Source organism: Eutrigla gurnardus, assembly GCF_963514095.1.
Source record: "Eutrigla gurnardus genome assembly, chromosome: 7".
NCBI classification, from domain to species: domain Eukaryota; kingdom Metazoa; phylum Chordata; class Actinopteri; order Perciformes; family Triglidae; genus Eutrigla; species Eutrigla gurnardus.
Window position 1 is genome coordinate 15,703,025 of NC_139921.1, and position 22,777 is coordinate 15,725,801.

The 22,777-nt window shown below is 42.9% G+C and overlaps 1 protein-coding gene and 1 long non-coding RNA gene across 5 annotated transcripts; both read left to right on the forward strand.

Annotated features, from left to right (window-relative positions):
- The first annotated feature begins 3,154 nt into the window (after window positions 1-3,154).
- Window positions 3,155-5,126, forward strand: LOC311016445. Its single transcript, XR_014597490.1, has 4 exons — window positions 3,155-3,238; window positions 3,946-3,975; window positions 4,131-4,292; window positions 4,884-5,126. It is a non-coding gene; the product is annotated as an uncharacterized lncRNA (long non-coding RNA).
- Window positions 5,127-14,595: 9,469 nt separating this feature from the next.
- Window positions 14,596-21,005, forward strand: LOC311016443 (interferon alpha-inducible protein 27-like protein 2B). Of its 4 annotated transcripts, none has more exons than XM_084014130.1 (4): window positions 14,596-14,708; window positions 14,829-14,858; window positions 14,943-15,104; window positions 20,782-21,005. In XM_084014130.1, exons 1-4 carry the CDS (start codon window positions 14,699-14,701, stop codon window positions 20,874-20,876), a joined length of 297 nt encoding a protein of 98 aa, XP_083870256.1. In that variant the 5' UTR covers window positions 14,596-14,698; the 3' UTR covers window positions 20,877-21,005. The 4 variants fall into 4 exon arrangements, with proteins under 4 accessions (XP_083870256.1, XP_083870255.1, XP_083870257.1 ...); XM_084014129.1 differs by lacking the exon at window positions 20,782-21,005 and adding an exon at window positions 15,306-15,533; XM_084014131.1 differs by lacking the exons at window positions 14,829-14,858; window positions 14,943-15,104; window positions 20,782-21,005 and adding exons at window positions 17,160-17,189; window positions 17,274-17,435; window positions 17,633-17,860 and having other exon boundaries at window positions 14,614-14,708.
- Window positions 21,006-22,777: the final 1,772 nt, after the last annotated feature.

Genomic DNA, 22,777 nt, shown 5'->3' on the forward strand with positions numbered 1-22,777 from the left:
ATGTCAATAAAAACTAATTGTGATCAAAATAGTTGAGAGGACAGTCGCAGAGAAAAAAATAATTTGTGTTTAAAATGTGCTCTGATTAATCCGATTGGTCTGTTATTGTCACTGACAAGAAGGAAGAGGTTACAATGGGGTCCATCCATCGTACCGCTTATCCTGTATTCAGGGTCGCGGGGGGGCTGGAGCCGATCCCAGCTGTCATTGGGCGAAGGCAGGGTACACCTGGACAGGACGTCAGTCCATCACAGGGCCGACATGTAGAGACAGACAACCATTCACGCTCACATTCACACCTACGGGCAATTTAGAGTCACCAATTAACCTATCCCCATGCTGCATGTCTTTGGACTGTGGGAGGAAGCCGGAGAACCCGGAGAGAACCCACACTTACACGGGGACAACATGCAAACTCCACACAGAAGGAACCCGACCCAGGAATCGAACCCAGGACCCTCTAACTGTGAGGCGACAGTGCTACTTAATGCTAGTGTGTTTTAATGGGGTATTCATGTAAATGTGAGGAATACTGGTTTCATTAGACATATCAATATACAATATTAGTAAGAATTAAGCTAAATGACTAACTGTTCATCATGTGATTTGGAAAAAGTTATCAGTTGTTTGGTGTCAACTTTTAATGCTTGCTTTTTATTTAAATTCTTGATGGAACAAGAGATTGCAGCTATTTACCCCTCTCCAATCCAATGAACAATCAACACTCTTTAGGAGGGAAAAATACAGGAAGAGTGCTTTTTTTGAATAGTCATTTTTACTTCCAATGTTGAAACAGAAAAACGTGATTGCACAACAGTCCATGCTCATTTGGCCCAGATTTACCCAGAGTCCACATCTGAGGGCATTTGGTCTTACAGTAACAACAACGCCCACACAACGCCCACACAACGCTGACCTCTCTCTTAAAATGCGTAGCTGGTGTGCCAACATTACATTTCCATTGCAAACAAACCCGTTTGGTCTAAAACTGCACCACAGCTACAAGATGAAGTCCACGTATTCACAGAAAGCCCCTTAATGTGTTTTTGTCATTTAAACATGTTTTTTATCTGCCTGCTAGCCAGTTAGCCTGCTGCTAGCGGAGGGGGATGGCGCGGCTAGCTCCGCAGAGGGCGGGAAGCAAATGGTGGCCCATTGTTCTGTCAGGGCTAGTCTGTTAGCACGGCTAGGCTAACTGCAGCAGACCGTAGATCTCCATAGAAGACGCGGCTAGCTGCGGTCTTCGTTCCCCTCCGCGGCTCATGCACTTCCAGTTAAAGGCGGAGCGGAGGAACCGGGCTCCGGCGAGAGCCACGGCATCGCCCCGGACACAAAGGGGGTCCAGCCTGGGTCGGTGGGCCTCCTGGCTCCCCGGTTGAGAAAATGGATCCCCACTTTGTTCTCTTTGGTATTCAGCCAGGGAAACCGATGGCTGGTTTTTCACCGTGTCACCTACATTTAACGGCGACTTTCTAACGGAAGGCGGTGAAAGTTGATATGCTGTTTAATATGGTTTATATTTTTTTACTAAAACATTTCAGCCTTCAGGTGAAATGTTCTGGGCCCGGTTTCCCGAAGCCTTCTTAAAGCCTTCTTAACGCTACGTCATTCGTAACCCCTACATAGAGTTCCTACTTAACATTTCGCGTGTTTCCCGAAACGTTCTTTGCTACAAATCTCTTTCGTACGTCACACGTTGGTAAGAGTGGTCTGGAGCGCTCTTAGAGCCTTCTAAGCTCTACCGTAGCGATGTTTCAGCTCCTCCTGACGCTAGTCGCCGCCACTATACAGTAATCTAGAAATCCCCGCTGCGCATGGAACTGCACATTGCCAGTGTTGTGTTTCACCAGTGGTTTTAAGTCATTCATGAAGAAAATAAAAATAAGGCTTAGCTTTACCTCAACCTCAGAAGTAGCTGAACCAAAGACGTCACCGTCTCGGAGCCGTTGGAATACATAATTTCATAAGGATCAACTTCAATCCCATGGATATATTGACCGACGCGGCTATATTGCATAAGTTTCGAACTACAACGACAACAAATACGCATGTAATTAAGGATGTAATTGGCTCAATCTCCTCCGCTGTTTCTATATTTATTATATCTTGTTTTAAATCAGTATAAGCTATGGTAGTAAGTTCGACCTAAATAAATGTTTAGGCCCAGAAGGATTTCTAGCAATGTTTTATTCGCAAACACTGCAATAGCCTACATTTTGTAATATAGTGCTGTCATGCACCTGCGCATGAAATGGAAAATCGAACTCTGAGCAATCGATTTCAGCACTTTCTTTCTGGACAGCGTCATAACGTAGGAGTCTTCGTAGCGCGCTAAGAGTGGACGTTATCGGGAAACCGGGCCAGAACACAGACGTGTAGGTTAAAGGGTAATTCCACCGTTTTGATTGTAATCAAATAAAGATTTAACGCTGCTAAACAGTGCTTAATCTGTTCTGTTTAACAGTTTTATTCATCCTTTGATCTCTGATTAGGTGGTGTAAAATTGAACTTTGCTTTTCTGGGCCTTAGAAAATAATTCCAAGACCTATGCAACACAGGTTGGGTCCTTACGAGACACGACAGCGCTCGTTTAGCTCAAATAGTGTGGCGAAACGACATAAATATGTGTTTTTTGCATGGAGTTACTCAGCCTTCACCTCAAATCACCCCGTAGACATTAGTAGTAGATAGCCGAGCGCCTGTCGTCCCTCCCAGTCACTGCAGAAACGAAAACGTTTTCCTCGTAGTTTTTGTATCCATAAAGAAACGATCGAGCAGTGCCGTCGTCATGTCCGTAATAAATCCATGAAGCTGTTATGTCCATATGTATGACTATGTTACAACATAGCAACAATTACTTACAGCTAAACAGCAGCCCATAGCCAAAACAATGCAAGTCTCGCGCAAGTTCCTGTCTGACGTCCTCACTCTGGAGACGGGAACAGCTACAAGTAACGTTAGTCTAAAGGAACGCTGCACTGAGGAAGTCTGCTTTCCAGTAGCTACAGTATGTGAGGAATATCATGCGTGAACGTCGATAATAGTTTAAAAGGTGGTTTCATTTGAAGTGAATTATACGGAGACTACCGGTAGCTACTGGAGCTTGTTGTTTTTGGTAGCCTAGGTTGATATTTTGTATTTTTCTTTTGTACTCCTTTAGGTTTATGATCAACGTTGCTCAAGAGTCTAAAGTTCAGAAGACTTCTTCAGACCAGTGACAAAGACATGGGTCCTATTAGTGAGTATCACTGTCCCTTTCACAATAATACATTTCCTCGAAAGTGCTACCGTTCACTTGTATGGCTGCCTTATAAACCAACAAGCCCTCCAACTCATACGACCACAGTTGTCGTTGGTCCATGCACTCGAATACGACCTCTGGGAGCGTATTGCGGAGATTCTTCCGCAACGATAGTAGTGGTTAAGGTTAGGGTTAGGTCGACGTGTGGAGGCGGTCTCTGCCGATGATGCACGCGCGGGGGGGGGGTTAGGTTTAGGTCGACGTGTGGGGGGGGTCTCTGCCGATGATTGACGGGGGGCGCGCGGGCGCGCGGGGGGGGGGGGGGGGGGTAGCGCGGGGCCCCCGCGGGGGGCGCGCGGGGGGGCGCGGGGGGCGCGCGGGGGGGCGCGGGGGGCGCGCGGGGGCGCGCGGGGGGGGGGGGGGGGGTGGGGGTTGGGGTGGGGGGGGGGTTAGGGGGGGGGTGGGGAGGGTGTGGGGGGAAGATGTCGTGGAATCGGGGTAGGTTTAGGTCGACGTGTGGGGGGGGCTAGAGGGCGCGCTATTTTGAAACGTAACATATGGTCGTAATTCGGTGCTTGACACACGACCTATGTGGTCGTTTTCTCGAGGAGGACAGTCTGTTATAAACACATACTAATGAAAGCCTATCTGTCTTCATTTGAGCCAGATAAACTATAAAAGTGTATGTTCGTGTTGTGTTTCAGGTACTGCTGTCGCCATCGGAGCAGGTGCAGGTGAGACTTGGCCCCGCCCTTATCGATCATTGTGCAGCAATTATGGATCACCTGTGTTTTCCTTTTTCAACCTTCATGTAGAAACTATCATGCATGATCCAACAAATAGCACACTGTCATTAACAACACTTCCCTCTGCTGTGGGGTCCATGCAGTGAGTGCTTTGGTGCTGGCCCCTCTTGCTCTGGGAGCAGCAGGGTTCGCGTCAGGTGGAATAGCAGCAGGATCCATGGGGGCTAAAATGATGGCGGCTTCTGCAGTTGCAAACGGAGGAGGAGTGGCAGCGGGAAGTGTGGTGGCTACTTTACAGGCAGCAGGTAAACACCAACACGGCATATGACACGGTGGTGATGACTGTTGCATCTTGATGCTGAGGCGATCGTTGATGCTGGGGCGATACTAATTGTCACATAGAGATTTGAAATATTGTGTGGATAAAGATTGCAGGATTCAACAAAATAAATTACATGAAGGTACAATTGAATGACACCAGTGGTGTAGTGGAGGGTATACGCAGGTATACGGGGTATACCCACTTCTTTTTCTGGTGGTTTACAGTATACCCACCCATCAGCCAGAAAGCCATTGGAATATATGGGAGAGTATACCCACTTCCTCCTCTGTAACCTACCCATCTACCTAGCAGTACACCCACCTCATCAACTACCACCACACCACTGAATGACACTACTGTATACACTGTGGTGGAAACGGTTTAATTTATCCCTATTTCATTGACTTTTTTTTAGCTTGTGGTTTAAAGTGTTGCTTCATAATGGTAATTTCAAACACAGTGTCTAGGTAGATAATAATGACACCTTTTACACCCTCCTTTAGCTTGAGAACAAGACTCTCAGCTTCTCTGTGGCTCCGTGTCCTGATATAAAACCTGTGTCATGTTGCTGTAGGTGCAGCTGGTCTGTCTGCAGCTGCCAGTGCAGCTGTGGCAGGCGCCGGAGGAGCGGTGGGTTGGCTGGCTAGCTTCATCCGCTGAAAACCATGAAAGAACAAGATGCATTTACACATATATTAACCTTTGCTAAATGAAGGAGGTTATTTGCAAATTACAGGACATCAAGTTGCCATATAGCACTTCTGTGATTTCAGACAACGGAAATGTTTTGTGCAATAAATCTGTACAACCTGTGAAATATACTGGTCCATTGTGTCATCTGTAAACATTTCCATTCTTCATAATGTCCAGCAGGAAGGATGAGTAATTGGAAAGTGTTCACTTGTTCATTAACTTTTTGAATGAAAGATGCATACTTTTTTCTGGTCACAGATAAGTTGTGGACCATAAAACCCAAACAGTGACCGGACATATGCTATAAAGCTCGTACATCACAGTCGGGATGTTATCAGCTGTGGGTTCATATACCTGTGACTCAGCTGTCTCATCACATTGGTTCTCCTTATAAACCAACATTTTCACCACCCAGGACAATTCTGTCATCATCCTTAAGTACGCTGATGAAGCTCAATAGTCCGAGAATCATAATTCTCCCTTTCTATTTCAATAAGCTGTTGGTATACATTTTATCCCCAAAGTAGATCCTGGTGCTGCATGCTGGAATAACACTATTTTCATCTCCAGTGTGAGTACTTCATATTGTATTTTATTAATAACTTTGATCTTGACAAGAGCCACCACGACCTCCAGGGCCAACATATTATTTTCTTCAGTAACTTAAAGATGGAAGTTTGTCCTGAAAACAGGTTTGAAGGAGCAGTCAGAACTGAACAACTCTTGAGTGTTTTTCTGCTCGGTGACGCCCTCTTCTGGTCAGATTTTACATTTACATTTAGGTCATTTAGCAGACGCTTTTGTCCAAAGCGACTTACAATAAGTACATTTGTCAAAAGAAGGAAACAAAGAAACCACGACGTATCATTGCCGATGCAGTAAGAGCTAAAAATAGAACAAGTGTTAGGTCCTCATCTGAGTAAAGTAGTACTTCAAGAGTAACAGTGCTACGATCCGATTTTTTTTTTTTTTTTTTTTTTTTGCGCGGGGGGGGGGGGGGGGGGGGTGTCGAGGGAGGGTGTTAGTGGGTCATGCTATGTAGAGTCGAGGTGAAGTCTGAACAGGTGAGTCTTGAGCCTTTTTCGGAAGATGGCAAATGACTCTGCTGTCCTGACATTGGTCGGGAGTTCGTTCCACCACTGAGGCGCCAGAACAGAGAAGAGTCTGGACTTTGCTGAGCGACATTTGTTTGATTTCAGCGATGGTGGTACCAGCCGGCCAGCTGAAGTAGAGGAGCGGAGTGCTCGCTTCGGGGCATGAGGTTTGACCAGTGTTTGAAGGTAGATGGGTGCCGTTCCATTGATGGCCCTGAAGGCCAGTGTCATCGTCTTGAATTGGATGCGTGCTGCAACAGGGAGCCAGTGGAGGTCACAGAGGAGGGGGGTCACGTGGGAGAATTTGGGTAGATTGAAGATAAGGCGTGCTGCAGCGTTCTGGATACGCTGCAATGGTTTAATCGCATAGGCCGGGAGTCCAGCCAGGAGAGAGTTGCAGTAGTCAAGGCGGGAGATGACCAGTGCTTGGACCAAGAGCTGCGTTGCATCCTTTGTGAGGAAGGTCCGAATCCTGCGGATATTGTAGAGGGCAAATCTGCAGGATCGGGCCACAGCAGTGATGTTGGGGGTGCAGGATAGTTGGTCATCGAGGATTACACCCAGGTTCCTCGCAGTTGAGGAAGGAAATACTGTGATGCCCTCAACAGTGACCGACAGGTCCATGCGAGGGCAGTCTTTCCCTGGGATGAAGAGGAGTTCGGTTTTATTCAGGTTAAGCTTGAGGTGATGTGCAGTTGTCCAGACAGAGATGTCAGCCAGACAGTCCGAGATGCGAGTTGCAATGTGAGCGTCAGAGGACGGGGGAAAAGAGAGGAACAGCTGGGTGTCATCAGCGTAGCAATGGTAGGAGAATCCATGCGATGTGATAACAGAACCTAGTGATCTGGTGTATAGTGAGAACAGAAGCGGTCCTAATACTGAGCCTTGAGGGACACCCGTGTCCAGAGAGCAGGGTTTGGACATAGAGCCATTCCATGTGACCTGAAAGGTGCGGTTTGTCAGGTATGATGTAAACCAGGTGAGAGCAGAGTCGGTTATGCCAAGTTCAGCCAGAGTGGAGAGGAGAATTTGGTGGTTGACTGTGTCGAATGCAGCAGATAGGTCAAGGAGAATGAGAACGGAGGAGTTGGATGATGTTTTGGCGTCTCGCAGGGACTCGGTCACAGTGAGGAGGGCCGTCTCAGTGGAGTGGGCAGTCCTGAATCCTGATTGGTTAGGGTCTAGGAGGTTCTTCCGCAAGAGATAGGATGACAGTTGGTTGTAGGCAGCACGTTCCAAGGTTTTAGAGAGGAATGAAAGAAGAGATACAGGTCTGTAGCTTTGGATGTCAGTAGCATCAAGGGTGGGTTTTTTCAGGAGAGGCTTCACGATAGCGGTCTTAAAATCCGCTGGAATGACACCTGAGGTGAGGGAGGAGTTGATCAGGGTGGTGAGGAATGGCAAGATGTCGTGTGAGATGTCCTGGAGAAGAGAGGAGGGAATCGGGTCAAGGGAGCAGGTGGTGGCACGGTTAGATGTAACAAGCAGGGCTTGAAGACCTCCGGCACGGTGCCGGAAATCCGGCGTAGCAATATTTTGGTGAAGTGTTTTTTTTTTTTTTTTTTTTTAACTGTAACCAGTCGTTTAAAGTGATAGTTCCAACTACCAATGGTACTCAAGGTAACCAAGGAGTTCTAGCCAATCATAGCAGAGTAGGGCGGGCCTTAAGTTTCCAGGCACCTCGGACCGGGACAACGTAGCCAGAGCGATTGATAACATCAGCCCAAAGGCAGCCCTGCACACTTTTCATTCAGACAAACTAATGCGACTGCCACAGTTGTTAGATTTCAGGCGTAATTTATGGGGGGGATGGGTGGGTTGCAACCCACCCAATAATCCAAACCAGCCACCACAACCCACCCAATATGATATCACAATTATTGATATTGAATGTTCAGCATTATAATCACAACAGTGTGGTAGATTTTCTCAATTTACCAGTAAAAAATAGTGACGTTTGTCTGTGCCCCCTCCCGCTCTGAGATTTGGTTTCGCCCACCTTGCCGGACCTGCGCTTCTCTACTGTCTCTCCCGGTCTCTCCCGGTCTATCCCCGCATCAGCGGTGGTATGAAGAAAGCACGCGAAAAAAAGCAAAAGAATAAAAGTATCTTCCCAACAGGAGGTAGCTACTGCTAGGGCTCCAGTGCCACCACTCACGGTTGCCCCCCCCAGCCGGCGAGTATGACAGTGCGTGCGCGTATAGCCCCGTTCACATACGTCGCTACTCGCCCGTCACTCGCTTTCTCGCTGAATTCTACTCGCTGGCAAAAAAAACTCACTGCCGCCGGCGGCGACTTCAAGCGACAACTCTCTGTGGAACTCTCTGTTGACGGCAACTGTCGATCATCTCTATTCTACATTGTGATTGGTACTCGCTTCACTCGCATCGCAGAAAGTTAAAATTATTTTATCTCCGATCGACCACATCGCATCGCCTGTCCTGGTCCACATTCCGCTAGAACACATTCACATTCATTGACAGTTGTCTCTCAGAGATGGGCGAGTGACGACGTATGTGAACGAGGCTTCAGTCAAAACCAAAACACCAAGGAAGGCTGAGGAATAGTCACCCACTTATATTATTATTATTAATATTATTATTATTATTAATAATAATAATAATAATAATAATAATAATAATAATAATATGAATAATAATATGAATAATAAACTAATTGTGTTTTAGTCATTTTTGTTCTCATCTTTTCTTGAATGCTTAAACTCCTCAACCCCATTTAGTATGTCAACATTTGTATCAGTACCAGCAGTTTGTAAGAAATTGGTCAGTAATTGATATGTCATATTTTGTTTCTCAGAATTCACCAAATTGATGCATTAAAATGAAATTATTCAAAATTTTCTCCCGGGGGGGCATGCCCCCGGACCCCCCTAGAGGATCGCAATCCCCCCACCATAGTCTCCAAAGATCCTGTGGGAAACACTACAAACCCATTTGTAATCAGGACAAAATACTTAAAGTTAGAGACAATTAAGGACCATGAGTCCTAACAAGAACACTTGCACACACTTTAATGTGTATTTTGTACACGTTCAAGACCCATTTTAATGCATTTTCTGAGTCGGTCAACTGTATTTTAGGCACAAACTATATATCTGGGCTGGTAAACCCAACCTGCCACAGTGGCTGGTGGCCAAAGAATATATATATATATATATATATATATATATATATATATATATACACACACCTGCTTCACAGGTGGAAATCTCAACCACCCCAATGTTCAACTCAAAGTTACGCCCTTGGTGATGCTAATTTCTGAGGTATTATACGTTAGCATTAAGCTAGCGGACTTTATGCTTAGTGATACTGGCTGTGTGTGTTTTGAATGTTGTTTCAAACTATAATGTGGGTTTACTCTCAAAGTGCACCAGATTAATTCATTTAGATTGCAAATGTTCAGAATTTTCTTCTCCCCAATGCATAAAAAAATTTCAGGCACAGGATTTTTTCCTGCTTCAAGCCCTGAACAAGTGCGTGAACGTCTTCAGAGGTGATGGGGCTAAAGCTGGTAAGACCATCCGAGTTGAGAGTTGGGGGAGATGTCTTCTGGGAGGGAATAGGCGTGAATGAGGAGCTGATGTCATTTACTTTCTTGGTAAAGTAAGTTGCAAAGTCATCGGCAGTAAGGAAGGAAGGGGGCGGAGGGGTAGGAGGGGTGAGGAGGGAAGAGAACATGGAGAAGAGTTTCCTGGGGTTGGAGGCAGAAGAGTTGATCTTTGCCAGGTAGAAGGCAGATTTAGCTGCCGAAACAGTTGAGGTGAAGTCAGAGAGGAGGAGGTGGTAGTGAGCACCTCCTCCTCCTCTCCTCTTAAACCTTTAAGTTTAATTTTTAAAGAAATTATATTTATTATATTCGGTTCAGTTTCGTTTCTCCAGAAATGATGACGATAACCTATAAAATGCAATCAGTTTCCGCAATCAGCTTCCACAACCAAACTGGAACAACAAACTCATTAGAAGTCATAAGAGTTTATGTGAGATTGCGACACTGCTCTGTTTACCTCTCTCGACCCTAAATCTTTCTGTCTTTTGTTCTTCTGATAATCACATAGTCATGACTCGGGCGTTGTGTTATTTTGGATGGACTCTGTGACCCCCTCTTCGGTCCAGTTTCGTTTCCCCAGAAATGATGACGATGACCTATAAAGCCCAGTGAGCCGATTCGAGGCGCGTCAGAAGAATACCCATACGCTACAGCAAGACATGGACCTTTGTGAGTAAGCAAGTATAGGAACTATAACACATATTGTGATTAAGGCAGGTGAACTGTAAATGTTTATTTCGGTCTTCATCTTGTCTTTCAGTTTCCCTTGTTGCTGCAGGAGGAGGAGCAGGAGGTAAGACTGCCACTGTTTCCAACAGTTTTGAACGGACTTTTAGTGCATCTCCTCTGACGCTCCCTCTGCTGTGTGTGTTGTGCCCTTAAAAAGGGGAATAGAAAGGGAGAGATGTGAAGAAATACACAAACGCTGCTCTTGCATTCACTCGTCTCTGTAGAGTCAAACTTACAATAAAAACAAAACATATTACACTTGTACATGTTTCCAGTATGCACACAATCAATTTCAGGACCAGAGTTGCCATGACTAGAGGGTCGTTTTAACTGTATCTAAATAATTTAAATTATCTTTTTACCTAAGTTGCATGAAGTCTGGATTATGAACTGTATTTTTAACGTGTTGGCTTACAGACAATATAACAGTTTACCAGTTACAATATAAGAGTACGACTACAATATACGCCAACATCAAAAGGAACACTCCGACTCGACGGAACCACGAGGCCTCCAGCAGCTACTTTATACTCCGGCCGAATTAGATCCACCTTATCAACAATATATCAACAGGACACATATTTTACTTTCACAAAAAACAACGGCCACGTGACAAACCCACTACTTAACATGTGCTCCTAAACTTATAGTGCTTTGTTTACAGTAATTACCTAAAAAAGGAGAATAGTGAGGGAGAGATGTGAAGAAATACACAAACGCTGCCCTCGCATTCACTCGTCTCTGTATTGAGTGAGGGAGAGAAGAGCAATCCCCCTACTGGAGCCCCGAGGCACCAACAGAGCCACGAACAATTAACCCTTAACTTGCTGCAGTCATAATAGTGGTCATTATAATAACAGTGACCAACAAAAACAGTGACCATTACAAATACACACCTGGAACCACATTGAGCTTGCATGTGCTGAAACTATTATATTACAATATTGACTAACCATAGATTAATATTCTTGTCTGTTACATGTGTGTGTAGTGCTTGCTGTGGTCGGGGCTCCTGTTGTTCTGGGGGCCGTAGGCTTCACCTCGGCGGGAATAGCAGCAGGCTCCTACGCTGCCGGCATGATGTCGGCTGCTGCGGTGGCTAACGGAGGCGCTGTGGCAGCAGGGAGCACTGTGGCTGTTTTGCAGGCAGCAGGTAACCACCAGTACTTGATAAGTTAAAGTCCCAGTCGGCAACATTTTTTTTTTGATCATAGTCACTGAAGCCAACACTATGCTCCGATAGAACAACATATATCATCCGGTTTAAGAAAGAAGCTCCTCTACGTGCACTAGAGCCTGTTTGTTTTGCAAAAATCGACAGCGCCAGGCTCATCCTATCCAATCAGCACGCAGGGCTGTGTTCGTGCACACACAGAGCCCCTCCCCCCTCGGGTCGTTCCACTATCATAGGGGGGAGGCGGAGGGAAGCTTCCAGTAGCTTCCAATTCGTCGGTTAAAAACCGAAGCGAGGAGGTCCAAAACAACCAAGGAAAAGAAAGATTTCGATGGTGCCCGTGATAAAACCAGAGTCAACATCGGACCCGCGTTTCAAAGGTGGCGTGATCTAAGGGATTTCAAAGGGCACGGAGTCGTGGGGCAGGAGCGAGAGAGTTGTAAACTTTCAAAATCTGACGGAGTGCCCTCGATCCGCCGGACTTGCCGACTGGGACTTTAAAATGTATTCAAACGTGTGGGTTTAAGTGTATCTAATTGGTAATTTCACATTGTCACGATGGAGATTTAGCTCTAGTATTTAAGTTTAAAATACAGTGTCTCGCTAGATAATAATGCAACAAGACTCTCAGCTTCTCTGTAGCTCTGTGTCCTGATATAAAACCTGTGTCATCTTGCTGCTACTGCAGCTGTGGCAGCCGCTGGAGCAGGCGCTGCAGCTGTGGTGGATGCGCTCGTCTGAAACCCATGAAGGAACAATAACATGTATGCTTTTTTGACTTGGATCATTGCAGAGGCAACGTTGCTGTTGCCTACTTGTCATGTCAGACAACTTGACATTGTTTTCAATAAATCTGCATTCTTGTCAAAGATACTTGTTCTGTGTGTCATCTGTAAATATTTCCATTCCTCATAATGTCCATCATAGAGTTCTTGGTGAGAAAGTGATTAAAAGTGTTGTTTGGATCATTAGCTTTTGGAAATGATAGCTGTAGGGTCTCTCTCTCTCTCTCTCTCTCTCTCTCTCTCTCTCTCTCTCTCTCTCTCTCTCTCTCTCTCTCTCATATATATACCAAAACACTTGATGTTGGTTCATATGTGTATTGTTAGGCACCAATCACCAAGTCAATTTTTTGTATGTGTAAACATACTTGGTGATAAACTACTTCTGCAATAATTAATCAATTGTTTGACATTAGTTTACAGTACAATAAACCAAGACTGATTTTAAAGGTCACAGTGAAATCGGACAACAAACCTAAGTAACTGTATTTTGTATGTATTTATTCCAGCAAAATGAGGATACAGTGTCTGTAAAAAAAATAATAATAAAAAAACAAAAAGGCAGAAATGCTTCTTTCTAAAATATATTCTTTCTACAGACTATGATGCTATAATCCTACAACTCTATATATACATTTTCACCACTAGATTATTCTGAAAATAAAGACTAAACAAATAAAAAATAAATAAAATGCCAAATGATTTAGGGGGCTTGGGAACAATTTAGGGCAGCTCCAGCCCCCCTTTAATAGGCCTAACAACATCACTGCTCTGAGGCATATAAATACACTTTAACTAGGTGCTGTCAGCGTGAGGATAAGTATGCCATTAAAAAAGTCATAGTTAAAGGAGAAATCCGGTTATTTTTGACCCCATTTCCGTTGTCCTCAGGGTCATCCTGACTTATTAGAAGCAAAAAACCCGACAAAAATTGACGTTGCCTAGCCCGAGATCTGTACCTGCCTAGCAGCCTTCCAGACTCGCTCCAATGCTAACCCATTGGGGCAAGTTTTATCTGCTTTCCTGGGCCTCAGAAAACAACAACAACAACACATATTTATGTCGTTTTGCCACACTATTTGAGCTAAACGAGTGCCGTGGTGTCTCGTACGGACCCAACCTGTGTTGCATAGGTCTTGGAATTGTTTTCTGAGGCCCAGGAAAGCAGATACAAGTTGCCCCAATGGGTTAGCATTGGAGCGAGTCTGGAAGGCTGCCAGGCAGGTACAGATCTCGGGCTAGGCAACGTCAATTTTTGTCGGGTTTTTTGCTTCTAATAAGTCGGGATGACCCCAAGGACAACGGAAATGGGGTCAAAAATGACCGGATTTCTCCTTTAAGTAGGCCTATGTCTGAAAACTGCCAAAACGTCACAGTATGGTCTGTTGGGAAAAAATGTCACAAAAGTCATAAGCATGTTTCAAAACAACATAAAAGTCATAGCATGTATGTATGGCAATATGTCTTTAAAAAATTAATGACAAAGAGATTTATAATATTGTCATAGAATAATATTGCCAGGGTACACCCTGGACAGGTCGCCAGTTTATCACAGGGCCGACACGTAGACAACCATTCACGCTCACATTCACACCTACGGGCAATTTAGAGTCATCAACTAACCTATCCCCATCCTGCATGTCTTTTGACTGTGGGAGGAAGCCGGAGAACCCGGAGAGAACCCACGCTAACACTGGGAGAACATGCCAACTCCACACAGAAGGAACCCGACCCGGGAATTGAACCCGGGACCCTCTCGCTGTGAGGCGACAGTGCTACCCAATGGGGTGTTCATGTAAATGTGAGGAATACTGGTTTCAGCATGTTTTAAAACAACATAAAAGTCATTGTATGTCATTTTAAGGTACAAAATGTCTTTAAAAAAGTAATGACAAAGAGATGTCATATCATTGTCAAAGAAAGTAATTAAAAAATACATACAGTAGCCTAAGTCATAAATCATGTCAATAAAAACTAATTGTGATCAAAATAGTTGCGAGTTACATCTCCAGTGTGAGCACTTCATATTGTATTTTATTAATTACTTTGATCTTGATAAGAGCCACCACGACCTCCAGGGCCAAAATATTATTTTCTTCAGTAGCTTAAAGATGGAAGTTTGTCCTTAAAACAGGTTTGAAGGAGCAGTCAGAACTGAACAACTCTTGAGTGTTTTTCTGCTCGGTGACGCCCTCTTCTGGTCAGATTTTAAGTTTCATTTTTAAAGAAATTATATTTATTATATTCGGTTCAGTTTCGTTTCTCCAGAAATGATGACGATAACCTATAAAGCCCAGTGAGCCGATTCGAGGCGCATCAGTAGGATATCCATACGCTACAGCAAGACATGGGTCTTTGTGAGTATTTATTTTTATTTATATAAAAAAATGTAAAGCAAGTATAGGAACTATAACACATATTGTGATCAAGGCAGGTGAACTGTAAATGTTTATTTCGGTCTTCATCTTGTCTTTCAGTGTCACTTCTCGCTGTAGGAGGAGGAGCAGGTAAGACTGCAGCTGTTTCCAACAGTTTTGAACGGGCTTTTAGTGCATCTCCTCTGACGCTCCCTCTGCTGTGTGTGTGTGCAGCAGTTGCTGTGGTCGGGGCTCCTGTTGTTCTGGGGGTCGTAGGCTTCACCTCGGCGGGAATAGCAGCAGGCTCCTACGCTGCCAGCATGATGTCGGCTGCTGCGGCGGCTAACGGAGGAGCTGTGGCAGCTGGAAGTTTGGTGGCTACTTTGCAGGCATTTGGTAAACACCAGTACTGATGAGTTAAAATGTATTTTCTAGTCTATCTAGTATTTTAGTTTAAAATACAGTCTCGGTAGATAATAATGCTATGTAGGCAACAATTATGTTACTGTATAACATCATCTTTTAGCTTGAGATCAATACTCTCAGCTTCTCTGTGGCTCCGTGTCCTGATATAAAACCTGTGTCTTCTTGCTGTAGGTGCAGCTGGTCTGTCTACAGCCGCTACTGCAGCTGCGGCAGCCGCTGGAGGAGGCGTCGCAGGAACAGCGTTAGCCGTGGCTGCGCTCGTCTGAAACCCATGAAGGAACAAAAACGTGTATATTTTATTGAGTTGCATGATTGCAGAGGCAACAGCAACTGAAGCACTTTTGTCATGTCAGACAACTTGTCATTGTTTTCAATAAATCTGCATTCTTGTCAAAGATACTTGTTCTGTGTGTCATCTGTAAATATATACCAAAACACTTGATGTTGGTTCATATGTGTATTGTTAGGCACCAATCACCAAGTACATTTTTTGTATGTGTAAACATACTTGGTGATAAACCACTTCTGCAATAATTAATCAATTGTTTTACATTAGTATAGAGTAGAATAAACCAAGACCAAGCAGCTGTGAACGCGCACAGAGCACAAAGCTCAGAGTCGGACAATGACCACCGTCGTGATACAGTTAACTCTGACCGGGACTTTAGGTTTTGTTGAGCCGGATTATGAACACAGAGCCTGGAGATGTTGAGCCTCCTTCGTAGTAAAGCCCCGAGGTCTACTCTTCATGTAACAACTGCGCCACCTTGTGGCTAAACATCAACTGCCCTGAAGTCATCATAACTTCATAAGTTCTCATTTTCAAATGATTATGAATAGTATTATTTGTATTTGAAGCCGGGTCAGTCTTGACTGTGGGTGTTAGGGATCTCTGTGTCTGCTAGTGTCTACAATACAGTAATATTTTTGTTGACATTATCAAACGGAAAAACTTTTATTTTGAAGAGCACAGGGCAAGGAAGCACACTAGTCAATCAGAGGACCCGCCCACCGACGGAAACAAAATAATGAGTGGTAAATTCGTTTTGTAAGTAGGAACCAAAAAACAAGAAAATGAGCTGAAATTCTGATTTTCGGTTTTTGCCCAAAAACGAAAAAAACGAAAAAACGGCTCGTTTCTGGTTTCTGCTTGTGTCAAATATTCCCAGAAAACAGACTGATAAAACATACCTCCGTCGTACACCTGGACAGGACGCCAGTCCATCACAGGGCCGACATGTAGAGACAAACAACCATTCCCGCTCACATTCACAACTACGGGCAATTTAGAGTCATCAATAAACCTATTCCCATTCTGCATGTCTTGTAAGGGTACAATTGAATGACACTACTGTATACACTGTGGTGGAAACGGTTTAATTTATCCCTGTTTCATTGACTTTGTTTAGCTTGTGGTTTAAAGTGTTGCATCTTAATGGTAATTTCAAACACAGTGTCTAGGTAGATAATAATGACACCTTTTACATCCTCCTTCAGCTTGAGAACAAGACTCTCAGCTTCTCTGTGGCTCCGTGTCCTGATATAAAACCTGTGTCATCTTGCTGTAGGTGCAGGTCCTCAAAGTAGATCCTGGTGCTGCATGCTGGAATAACACTGTTTTCATCTCCTGTGTTTTTCTGCTCGGTGACGCCCTCTTCTGTTCAGAAGTTTCATTCAACTCATTTCAAAGCAATCAGTTTCCACAACCAAACTGGAACAACAAACTCAGGTCATAATTAATTAGAGGTTATTTTGGATTATTTGGTGTGACGCCCTCTTCGGTTCAGTTTCGTTTCTCCAGAAATGATGACGATAACCTATAAAGCCCAGTGAGCCGATTCAAGGTGCATCAGTAGGATATCCATACGCTACAACAAGACATGGGCATTTGTGAGTATTTATTTTTATTTATACATATATATATAAAATTATTTTTTAAAGCAAGTAGCCTATAGGAACTATAACACATGTGATTAAGGCAGGTGAACTGTAAATGTTTATTTCGGTCTTCATCTTGTCTTTCAGTGTCACTTCTCGCTATAGGAGGAGGAGCAGGTAAGACTGCAGCTGTTTCCAACAGTTTTGAACGGGCTTTTAGTGCATCTCCTCTGACGCTCCCTCTGCTGTGTGTGTGTGCAGCAGCTGCTGTGGTCGGGGCTCCTGTTGTTCTGGGGGTCGTAGGCTTCACCTCGGCGGGAATAGCAGCAGGCTCCTACGCTGCCGGCATGATGGCTACTGCTGCGGCGGCTAACGGAGGAGCTGTGGCAGCTGGAGGTTTGGTGGCTACTTTGCAGGCAGCAGGTAAACACCAGTACTGATTAGTTAAAATGTATTTTCTAGTCTAGTATTTTAGTTTAAAATACAGTCTCGGTAGATAATAATGCTATGTAGGCAATACTTATGTTACTGTATAACATCATCGTTTAGCTTGAGATCAATACTCTCAGCTTCTCTGTAGCTCCGTGTCCTGATATAAAACCTGTGTCTTCTTGCTGTAGGTGCAGCTGGTCTGTCTGCAGCTGCTACTGCAGCTGCGGCAGCCGCTGGAGGAGGCGTCGCAGCAACAGCGTTAGCGGTGGCTGCGCTCGTCTGAAACCCATGAAGGAACAAAAACATGTATGTTTTATTGAGTTGCATGATTGCAGAGGCAACAGCAACTGAAGCACTTTTGTCATGTCAGACAACTTGACATTGTTTTCAATAAATCTGCATTCTTGTCAAAGATACTTGTTCGGTGTGTCATCTGTAAATATATCCATTCCTCATAATGTCCATCATAGGGTTCTCGGTGAGAAAGTGATTAAAAGTGTGGTTTGATTCATTTGCTTTTGGAAATGATAGCAGTAGGCTATATATATATATATATATATATATATATATATATATAATTATTTGTATGTGTAAACAGGCTACTTGGTGATAAACCACTTCTGCAATAATTAATCAATTACAAAAATGTATTGAAATACCACATGAAGACACCGATTTGATAGTAAAAATAAGTAAAATGTTTGACATTTGGAGATAACTGAGAAAAACAATTTTTGTTCAGTAGTTTTTCTGTCATAAAGTATACAGTAGAGTAAACCAAGACTGATTTTAAAGGTCACAGTGAAATCTGACAACAAACAACTGTATTTTGTATGTATTTATTCCAGCAAAATGAGGACAGTGTCTGTAAAAAAAAAAAAAAAAAAAAAAAAAAAGGCAGAAATGCTTCTTCGTAAAATATATTCTTTCTACAGACTATGATGCTATAATCCTAAAATTCTATGTATACCCTTTCATCACTATGAGATTATTCTGAAAATAAAGACTAAACAAATAAAAAAGAAATAAAATGCCAAATGATTTGGGGGGCTTGGGAACAATTTAGGGCAGCTCCAGCCCCCCTTTAATAGGCCTAACAACATCACTGCTCTGAGGCATATAAATACACTTTAACTAGGTGCTGTCAGCGTGAGGATAAGTATGCCATTAAAAAAGTCATAGTTAAGTATGTCTGAAAACTGTTGAAACATCACAGTATGGTCTGTTGGGAAAAAATGTCACAAAAGTCAAAAGCATGTTTCAAAACAACATAAAAGTCATAGTATGTCATGTATGTCATTTTACAGTACAATATGTCTTTAAAAAAGTAATGACAAAGAGATTTATAATATTGTCTTAGAATAATATTGCCAGGGTTCACCCTGGACAGGTCGCCAGTCTATCACAGGGCCGACACGTAGACAACCATTCACGCTCACATTCACACCTACGGGCAATTTAGAGTCATCAATTAACCTATCCCCATCCTGCATGTCTTTGGACTGTGGGAGGAAGCCAGAGAACCCGGAGAGAACCCACGCTTACACGGGGAGAACATGCAAACTTCACACAGAAGGAACCCGACCCGGGAATTGAACCCGGGACCCTCTCGCTGTGAGGCGACAGTGCTACCCAATGGGGTGTTCATGTAAATGTGAGGAATACTGGTTTCAGCATGTTTTAAAACAACATAAAAGTCATTGTATGTCATTTTACAGTACAAAATGTCTTTAAAAAAGTAATGACAAAGAGATGTCATATCATTGTCAAAGAAAGTAATGAAAAAATATATACAGTAAGTCATAAATCATGTCAATAAAAACTAATTGTGATCAAAATAGTTGCGAGGACAATCACAGGGGGGAAAAATCTGTCTTTAATATGTGCTCTGGTTAATCCCATTGGTCTGTTAGACAAGAAGGAATAGGTTACAATGGGGTCCATCCATCGTACCGCGTATCCTGTATTCAGGTCATTGTATTGTATCCCAGCTGTCATTGGGCGAAGGTGGGGTACACCTGGACAGGACGCCAGTCCATCACAGGGCCGACATGTAGAGACAAACAACCATTCACGCTCACATTCACAACTACGGGCAATTTAGAGTCATCAATTAACCTATTGCCATTCTGCATGTCTTGTAAGGGTACAATTGAATGACACTAGGCCTACTGTATACACTGTGGTGGAAACGGTTGAATTTATCCCTGTTTCATTGACTTTGTTTAGCTTGTGGTTTAAAGTGTTGCATCTTAATGGTAATTTCAAACACAGTGTCTAGGTAGATAATAATGACACCTTTTACATCCTCCTTCAGCTTGAGAACAAGACTCTCAGCTTCTCTGTGGCTCCGTGTCCTGATATAAAACCTGTGTCATCTTGCTGTAGGTGCAGGTCCTCAAAGTAGATCCTGGTGCTGCATGCTGGAATAACACTGTTTTCATCTCCAGTGTGTTTTTCTGCTCGGTGACGCCTTCTTCTGTTCAGATTTTAAGTTTCATTTTTAAAGAAATTAAATTTTTTTAACTGACGTCTGCAATCAGTTTCCACAACCAAACTGGAACAACAAACTCATTAAAGGTCATAATTAATTAGAGGTTATTTTGGATTAATTGGTGTGACGACCTCTTCGGTTCAGTTTCGTTTCTCCAGAAATGATGACGATAACCTATAAAGCCCAGTGAGCCGATTCGAGGTGCATCAGTAGGATATCCATACGCTACAGCAAGACATGGGTCTTTGTGAGTATTTATTTTTATTTATATATATATATATATATATATATATATATATATATATATATATATATGTATAAAATTATAGGAACTATAACACATGTGATTAAGGCAGGTGAACTGTAAATGTTTATTTCGGTCTTCATCTTGTCTTTCAGTGTCACTTCTCGCTGTAGGAGGAGGAGCAGGTAAGACTGCAGCTGTTTCCAACAGTTTTGAACGGGCTTTTAGTGCATCTCCTCTGACGCTCCCTCTGCTGTGTGTGTGCAGTACTTGCTGTGGTCGGGGCTGTGGCACCTGGAAGTTTGGTGGCTACTTTGCAGGCAGCAGGTAAACACCAGTACTGATTAGTTAAAATGTATTTTCTAGTCTAGTATTTTAGTTAAAAATACAGTCTCGGTAGATAATAATGCTATGTAGGCAATAATTATGTTACCGTTTAACATCATCTTTTAGCTTGAGATCAATACTCTCAGCTTCCCTGTAGCTCCGTGTCCTGATATAAAACCTGTGTCATGTTGCTGTAGGTGCAGCTGGTCCGTCTGCAACTGCCAATGCAGCTGTGGCAGGCGGTCATTTAACTGTGGTAGGCTTTCCTGTAGGTGCAGCTGGTCTGTCTGCAGCTGCTACTGCAGCTGCGGCAGCCGCTGGAGGAGGCGTCGCAGGAACAGCGTTAGCGGTGGCTGCGCTCGTCTGAAACCCATGAAGGAACAAAAACATGTATGTTTTATTGAGTTGCATGATTGCAGAGGCAACAGCAACTGAAGCACTTTTGTCATGTCAGACAACTTGACATTGTTTTCAATAAATCTGCATTCTTGTCAAAGATACTTGTTCTGTGTGTCATCTGTAAATATATCCATTCCTCATAATGTAGGGTTCTTGGTGAGAAAGTGATTAAAAGTGTTGTTTGGATCATTAGCTTTTGGAAATGATAGCAGTAGGCTATATATATATATATATATATATATATATATATATATATATATATATATATATATATATATATATATATATAATTATTTGTATGTGTAAACAGGCTACTTGGTGATAAACCACTTCTGCAATAATTAATCAATTACAAAAATGTATTGAAATACCACATGAAGACACCGATTTGATAGTAAAAATAAGTAAAATGTTTGACATTTGGAGATAACTGAGAAAAACAATTTTTGTTCAGTAGTTTTTCTGTCATAAAGTATACAGTAGAGTAAACCAAGACTGATTTTAAAGGTCACAGTGAAATCTGACAACAAACAACTGTATTTTGTATGTATTTATTCCAGCAAAATGAGGACAGTGTCTGTAAAAAAAATAATAAAAAAAACAAAAAGGCAGAAATGCTTCTTTGTAAAATATATTCTTTTTACAGACTATGATGCTATAATCCTAAAACTCTATGTATACCCTTTCATCACTATGAGATTATTCTGAAAATAAAGACTAAACAAATAAAAAATAAATAAAATGCCAAATGATTTGGGTGGCTTGGGAACAATTTAGGGCAGCTCCAGCCCCCCTTAAATAGGCCTAACAACATCACTGCTCTGAGCCACATAAATACACTTTAACTAGGTGCTGTCAGCGTGAGGATAAGTATGCCATTAAAAAAGTCATAGTTAAGTATGCCTGAAAACTGTTGAAACGTCACAGTATGGTCTGTTGGGAAAAAAATGTCACAAAAGTCATAAGCATGTTTTAAAACAACATAAAAGTCATAGTCATGTATGTCATTTTACAGTACAATATGTCTTTAAAAAAGTAATGACAAAGAGATTTATAATATTGTCATAGAAAGTAATTAAAAAAAATAATACAGTAAGTCATAAATCATGTCAATAAAAACAAATTCAAAATAGTTGAGAGGACAGTCGCAGAGAAAAAAATAATTTGTGTTATGTGCTCTGGTTAATCTGATTGGTCTGTTATTGTCACTGACAAGAAGGAATAGGTTACAATGGGGTCCATCCATCGTACCGCTTATCCTGTATTCAGGGTCGCAATCCCAGCTGTCATTGGGCGAAGGCAGGGTTCACCCTGGACAGGATGCCAGTCCATCACAGGGCCGACATGTAGAGACAGACAACCATTCACGCTCACATTCACACCTACGGGCAATTTAGAGTCACCAATGAAACTATCCCCATCCTGTTACATTTACATTCACATTTACATTTAGGTCATTTAGCAGACGCTTTTGTCCAAAGCGACTTACAATAAGTACATTTGTCAAAAGAAGGAAACAAGGAAACCACAACGAATCATTGCCGATAAGGTAAGAGCTAAAAATAGAACAAGTGTTAGGTCCTCATCTGAGTAAACTAGTACTTCAAGAGCAACAGTGCTACGATCAGAGTGCTATAGGTAAGGTTTTTTTTTTTTTTTTTTAGGGGGGGGGGGGGGGGGGGGGTTAGTGGGTCATGCTAGTCGAGGTGAAGTCTGAACAGGTGAGTCTTGAGCCTTTTTCGGAAAATGGCAAATGACTCAGCTGTCCTGACATTAGTCGGGAGTTCGTTCCACCACTGAGGCGCCAGAACAGAGAAGAGTCTGGATTTTGCTGAGCGACATTTGTTTGATTTCAGCGATGGTGGTACC

Coding starts and splice junctions, on each gene's coding strand:
- LOC311016443 (XM_084014130.1), top strand. Junction 14,859..14,942: donor CGCTGTAGGAGGAGGAGCAG/GTAAGACTGCAG, acceptor GTGTGTGTGCAG/CAGTTGCTGTGGTCGGGGCT. Junction 15,105..20,781: donor GGCTACTTTGCAGGCATTTG/GTAAACACCAGT, acceptor GCTTTCCTGTAG/GTGCAGCTGGTCTGTCTGCA.